The sequence below is a fragment of the Falco rusticolus genome, chromosome 15, assembly GCF_015220075.1.
Source record: "Falco rusticolus isolate bFalRus1 chromosome 15, bFalRus1.pri, whole genome shotgun sequence".
Classification (NCBI taxonomy): domain Eukaryota; kingdom Metazoa; phylum Chordata; class Aves; order Falconiformes; family Falconidae; genus Falco; species Falco rusticolus.
In genome coordinates, this window is record NC_051201.1 from 12,103,308 (window position 1) to 12,110,603 (window position 7,296).

General features: G+C 41.5%; 1 protein-coding gene across 2 annotated transcripts in view; it reads right to left on the reverse strand.

The window, feature by feature from the left end:
- The window catches only part of TDRD12 (tudor domain containing 12), a 36,286-nt gene extending 34,403 nt beyond the window's left edge, over positions 1–1,883 (reverse strand). For both annotated transcript variants that reach the window (XM_037409508.1, XM_037409507.1), the window contains exons 1-2: positions 1,600–1,883; positions 279–440 (exon numbers count right to left, since the gene is read on the reverse strand). In XM_037409508.1, coding sequence (XP_037265405.1) covers positions 279–440; positions 1,600–1,620 — 183 coding nt within the window. In that variant the 5' untranslated portion in view covers positions 1,621–1,883. The remainder of the gene's footprint in view (positions 1–278; positions 441–1,599) is intronic.
- Positions 1,884–7,296: the final 5,413 nt, after the last annotated feature.

The following is a 7,296-nucleotide window of genomic DNA, read 5'->3' on the forward strand; positions in this document are numbered from 1 at the left end:
ATGGAACAAGTTACACTCAAAGGCTTTTTAGAGGCAAGAATATAGTATTTACTATACAGCCCTCACTTTTTAAAATGCAAGCACTGCAGCTTATGTCGTGATTAAGTTTACAGGTAAGAAGGCATAACCCATATAGATGCCATTACTTATTTTTCCACATAGCACTATTAAAAAAAAAAAAAAAAAAAGAGTATCAATGTGTTGCCTTGTGTACCTCACCCCCCAGCCAATGCAAATAACAGATTATTTCTATCTGCACAATATAGCAGTGATTTTACCTGGCCTTCTTCTACTACTAGTGGTTTTACTTCATCCACATCTTTGTAAGATTTATCATAGAACTGATTCATTTCAGCATTCAGGTTTTTATATTCTATTTCATCGACTATGTAAGGCCCACATCCTTTCATAGTAACCCAAAAGCAACTTGGGTCTTCAATCTGTGGCAAGGGATAGACAACAATAATAAACAGTATTAGCTCCTGCTAAAATGATAGGATGTTTTTAAGAACATCTGAGCAGCAAGTGTGAAAACAAAACTTAAAATCTTTAGGGAGGAACCTTAAAAATTAGCATACAGGTTAACAAGCAAAACTTCTTTAAACTTCAGACCATTAGTTCATTAAATGAGTTGTCAGCTTCCAAGTTTCTTTAGCACTGTAATTAATGGCAAATGCAGTCAAAAAGGTAGTAGCATTATTTAAAAAGTTAGTTAAACCAAACAGTGGGTAAAGTGCAAAGACGTAAAGCTTTACTTCCACGTTGTCCTCAAGAAGTTATGTATAAAAACCCCAAAATACACAATGAACCCCACAATGGGCTTTTCATCATGATCAGAGAGTCTACGCGACAGTTTCTTTAAAATGAGGTCATAGCATTCTGCTCAGCCTTTGTAAGCCTTTATATACCAGTCATTGTGGGTTAACTCCAGTAGGCAGCTAATCTCCACCACCGGCTCCCTCACTCCCCTGCAGTGGGATGTCTAAGAGAACTGGAATGGTAGAGTGAGAAAACTCATGTGTTGACATAAAACCAGCTGAATAGGTAAAGCAAAAGCTGCACATGCAAGCAAAGCAAAATAAGGAATGCATTCACTGTTTCCCACTGGCAGGCAGATGTTTAGCCATTCCCAGGAAAACAGGGCTTCATAACGCTGACTTGGGAAGACAAATTCGATAACCACAGACATGCCTCTTTCCTCCTCCTCCTCCTTCCCCACAGCTTTTACTGCTGAGCATGACATCATATGGTATGGAATATCTTTGGGTCAGCTGTCCTGGCTGTATTCTGGGAAAATTATTTTTCCATGATCTCTGGTGGAATTCAGTAGAATCTAGTACTATACTATACTCAAATTATTTAAGATTATGTTGAACATTTTCTATTTTACATTTTAGCTGCATCTCTACTGACCTCTTTTGAGATTAAACCAATCTAAACATCTAAAGAAAATGATGAAACTTATATAATCCATATATGACCCCAAATGTGTAAGAAAGCACTGCTGAATGGAAATACAGAGGCTTCGTCTTATCTGTAAATGTGACTTTCAGAGTTGCATTGAAACAAACAGCAATCCTTTAAAAAAAGCCAGCATACCTCTAATACCGAGACTTCCATGTTTCCCAGCTACACTACTGTAAAAGAACAACAAACATTTGATTAACCATTTTTAAAGCTGTCATTTGTTTTGAAGCATAGAGCGTACACCTAAAGCAAGCCTACAGATTTTTTCTACTTGTCTCTGGAGTACTCATCTGAACAACTGATTTATATGTATTAAAGGGTTCAAACCGGCCTTCTTAATGAGGCACTATGTTAAAACCTAATTAAGATTTGTCATCCACACTTATTTACATACAACCACATCAATTTTTAGTACACTAAAGCACAGATGTTATCCTCAACCTACTTACAGTATATAGCTGCTTATCTTATATTGAAAGGCCACCAGAAATAGGCTGACTGAACAAGAGCTACTACAACCTATCTCCATGACCAAACACACAGAAATACCAGCGGGAAATACTTACATCATTAAAAAAACCCTAAACCCTAACACAAAATTAAGAGTCATGACCTTAGCAAAGAATTTTAGCATAACCAAGATTTTTACCAGTATTTCACATTACTTTAACCTGCAATGGTACGTATCACACCTAGAAATTACAATGGACTAATAAACTACTTATAACCTGCAGTAATTTGCATTTTGCATTGGCACAAACCAGATCATCGTATCATCACTGCAGTGCCTACTTAATACCTAAAAGAATTCACACTGGAAGCAGGTGCCTAATAAAATGTTTCAGGAGAGCAAAGTCAAGACACTGGCTTCCAAACCTAGTATTGAACAAGTAAGAAGTGAAACAGATACACTATGATTGTAACTAGCAACATGTTTTGCTGAAAGATAGTATTAATTATTCCCAGTTTGATACTACCATGAAACAGCTGAAACTATTTAAGAAGCTTTACCTAACCCCATATGACACAATCATAAATCCAGGTTACATTAAAGTCTTAACATCACACTATAAAATAACATGAGATACATAGTACTGTGTTAGACGCTTTAAAAATACACACTTTTATTTCAGGAATAATGTGTGAGAGACATAAGTAACATCTCCCAATCTCTCAGTTTGAGAAGTGCAAACCCAGCGAGCAACCTATCACAGTATCAAGGACAAAGCACACCCATGCAGAAGGCCAGCTTTCCTAATAGAGCCCAAACCCCAACATACGCTTTTGGTTATTAAGAACTAACTAAGATACAAATGTCTACAAAAATCTCATGCCTAACACGAAGGATATTTACCTTGTAAAGATGCAAAAGACCACTGAACACCCCACCCCAAAAGGCTACCTCAAGAAGGTAACAGAAGACAACAGGCCGCCTCCCGCCCCTGCAACACAGGCCCCATACAAGAACTCCTACAAAAAACACCTATCTCACTATCCCGGCCTCGCTCCCTCTTACTCCACATAAAAACCCCACATCTAACAGGCACAGCACATGCGAAGAAGAGCACAATGAAAGGCAAAACAGTATTAAGCAACTGGGTTTTGCTTTATACCCCCCACTACCTCCCTCATGTTCTACCTCAATTTCATACTCTTCCTCATTACAATAACCCCCCTAACCTTAGCCACGGTCACAACAAACAAAGACACCCATCCACACATACCAACCCTGAAATACCTCTCTGCAACGCTCCTTAGAAGCTTCCAGAACCGAGCGCGGCCGCGCAGGCCTGGGCCGCCCGGGGTGGGGCGCTTTGCTGCGCAGGTGCCGAGCCGCGCTGAGGGGCCGCCGGGCGGCTGGCGGCGGTGAGGGACAGCCGGCTGTGGGAGCGGGGTTAGCTGACGGCAGCGGTGCGTTCTCCACTCTTTTACGTGTATTCTCGTGGCAAACGAGCCTTCAGTGAGAGTTCTGCCTCTGGGCTGTTCCCGCTCCAGGCCCCAAGGGGCCAGACCCACCGCGCGGTGCCGGCGGTGCCTCAGCCGGAGGGCGGCCGGGGCCGGGCGGGAATGGCGGGGCGGCTGGAGGGCTGGGGCTGTGGCGGTGCCTTCCCGGGGCCGCAACCCGCACCGAGAGGCGAGAACGGCCAGGGCTGCTGCAGCACAAGGTTTTCGTAGAGGACGCGTAATCTGCAGTGTATCACGTTTTTGAAAGGTGTGTAAAATCAGTTAAACGAGGAGAAAGGGCGCCTGACACTTCCCTATTGAGCTCTGCCAGGCTGCTTAAATATGTGATAAACACAGTTATAATTCATGCCAAAAATAGAATGTAGCGTGATAAGTGTAATTTGTTGTACTCTGTGTAAATCTAAAACCTATATCACAATTGTAATGAATGGGCGCGTGTGATTCTCCTTTGGGACAATGTAAAAGCTCCCCCTTCCCCTGAGGCAATCGCTACTTAGAAAAGCCCGCCAAAGGAGACAAAGACGCCGAGACTTTGAAAAGCGCGCCAAAGAAGAGCCAATAGGAGGAGAAGGCGTACCCTAACGACCCAATGGGGAAAGAGCAGGACGAACATCCGGCAAGCCGCGATTGGTCAAGATCCTGCTATAAAAGACGCTGCTTTGAGGACTCAGGTGTGCGTGTGGTGGAACTAATTGAGTTCTCTGCGCACTCAGCGCAGTTTTTCCTTATTGTTTCTCAACCTAAATTGATTGAACCCAAAATAAATTGTTTTAATTGCTACCGTTATAACAAATACATATGTATCCCCAACAGCAAGCGGCTGTTGTGTCTTACAGCATTTAGAGCCTATAGAAAATGTTCACTTTCACATCTCGAGCTCTGTGATAAATCAGCTACTTCTCGTTTTTTTTTCTTAAATCGCTGCTGAGTATTACCCTTTCCATTCAGGGTTTAACAAAAACAAATTAAAAAAAAATTGTTTCAGGCCTGATTTAGTTTTGTACAAGGCTGCATAGACAAGGTGCTAGCCTGAGAGAAGGGGATGAAACATGCAGCTGGGAAATAAAGCCCACCTCTCTGGGCAGAAGCCCATGCTGAAGAGTGGCTCAATATTTTGAAACTACAGCTTTGATCATCAATATTTTCTAACGTAATGTTAAAAGGCATTTACCCTATGTATAGTCCAAGCCATTTATGCTTGCTTTTATCAATTGTCACCACTTTCTGTGTAAAATAATATATTTTTGTTACTTTTTTAAAAAAATTTTGTTACTTTTGTCCTTTGTCCTTCAAGCTCCCCCTACTGGACTATTTTGGTTTTGTTGGTGGGGGAAAAAAAACTTACAGGAGACCATCAAAGATGGAGGCAGACTGTTCACTTAAGATAGGGATTTAGTTTTGAAGTAACTTTTTGACACACAGAAAAACTTATATTAGAATTAAAGGCATAATGTACAGCAACATGCAGGTGTGTAAAAACTGTAAGAGTCTACCCTGTATCTAGGTTGCTGAGTAACATCTTCCCTAAAAATATTTTCTAATAACTACTCTCTACGACAGAAGTAAACCGCTAGAACAACCATAAGGTACAGAACAACAACAAAAAAAAAATCATCAAGGAAGCTCTGCAGAAACTATGAAAGACTATATTCCAAAATCAAAGCTATTGCAGATGATGTGATTTCTTAATTTTTTGTATTTTATCTATGTATTTGAATTCATGATCTCGAGGGATATGGGCCACATAAAGAGTAAACTTAAGACCCTGAATGTTAGGAGAGTGAACTTCCAGTTGTTTTAAGAAACTAGTGGATGGGAGCCCCTGGGAAACTGCTGTCAGTGATAAATGACCAGAAGAGAGCTGGTAGCTCTTTGAGGATGTTTTTCTTAAAGTACAAAAGCTCTTGATTCTCATGAGTAAGAAACCAGGCGAGGAAAGCAGGAGACCAGCAAAGCTGAGTAAGGCCCTTCTGGTCAAACTGAAGTGCAAGAAAGAATTGCATAGGCATTGGAAGCAGGAATATGCATCCATAGGGAGGAATACAGGGATGCTGCCTGGGCGTATGGGAATGGGATCAGGAGAACTGAGGCACAGCTGGAACTAAATTTCGCACGGGATGTGAATAATAATAATAAGAGCTTGTACAGGTATGTTGGTCAGAAAGGGGTAACTTAAAACATGTACATCCTTAATCCCCCGATAGAGAAGATGGGAGATCTAGTGACAATCCACATGGAGAAGGCTGAGGTACTGGCAATTTCTTTGCCTCAGTTTTCACTGGCAATCACTCTTCCCACATCTCAAGTTCCTGAACCTCAAGGTGGGGGAATAAAGTGCCTACTGTTGTAGAAGAACAAGTCACAGAATCACAGTGTGGTCAGGGTTCAAAGGGACCTCTGGCTATCATCTAGCCCACCCCCCTGCTAAAGCAGGTTCACCTCAAGCAGGCTGCACAGAGTTATGTCCAGATAGACTTGGAATGTCTCCAGAGACAGCCTCTCTGGGCAGCCTGTTCCAGTGCTCTGTCACCCTCAAGTTAAGCAAGTTCTTCCTCATACTCAAAAAGAACTTCTGTTTCAGTTTGTGCATTGTCCCCTGTACTGTTGCTGAGCACTACTGAAAAGAGCCTGGCCCTGTCCTTTTGACACTCACCCTGAAGATATCTGTAGACATTGGTAAGATCCCATCAGTCTTCTCCACGCTCAACAGGCCCAGTTCTCCCAGCCTTTCCTCATAAGGGAGATGCTCCCGTGCCCCAATCATCTTTGTAGCCCTCCGCCAGGCTTGCTCCAACAGTCCTATATCTGTTGTTCAGCCCAACAACTTTATTGTTGCCTTTTAATACTTGAACGGGGGTTTGTAAGAAACATAAAAAGAGACTTTTTACCAGGGGCTGTAGTGAATGCACAAGGGGTAATAGTTTTTTAAGTAAAAGAGGATAGATTTAGATTGGATATATGAAAGACATTTACAGTGAGGGTGGTGAGACACTGGAAGAGGCTGCCCAGAGAAGCTGTGGACACCCCATTTCTAGAAGTGTTCAAGGCCAGGCTGGATGGGGCTTTGAGCAGCCTGGTCTAATGAAAGATGTCCCTGCCTATGGCACCAGTCTTGGGTTAGATGATCTTAAAAGGTCTCTTCCAGACCCAACCACTCTATGATTCTATTACCGATTATCACAGGGTACTCTTTTAAGCCTCTGCCTGCAGGAACAGAACAGAGTAGTTCATCATTGTTGCTAAACAACAAGAATCAAATAGGAATAGTTTTGCAAGTGTTTCTCTGTCCCCGTTTCCTGGGCTGACAGAATAACCTTAATTTGCTGCATTACTAGCTACCAGGCTCTACACTGATGGTGAAAAGACCAACCAATACCACATCTTTATCACTACTGTATCTTGTTAAATTTGTTAACTTTTAAAACAGCCTAGCAATACTTGAATGATGTATTTTGCCTGTTATTCATAAATAACTGAATCATTTTGAAGCCAAGATATTTGTTACTGTAGATGCCACAAATATGATATTAAGCGTGCCTTTCCCTCTGGTCTTCCTAGTACTACGGTGTCTGTATTAATCTCAGAAAACTAAAAATCATGTAAGACAACCATACACGGTACTTTCTTTGCTTCCTCTCCTCTCTGTTTTAATTACCCTTTTGTCTTCATGTTCAGAAGTTAGCCAGAATATTCTAAAAGACATACTATACTGCATAATATACAGCATACATAATACACCACTTCACATGATCCATGTTTAGCAGAGGTATACAAATTTCAACAAAGTCTGCAAAACCAAGAGCAATCTGAGCATGTTAAGAGAGAAGAGACACTTTTCCAATCAAAATGAATGCTACAAACCGA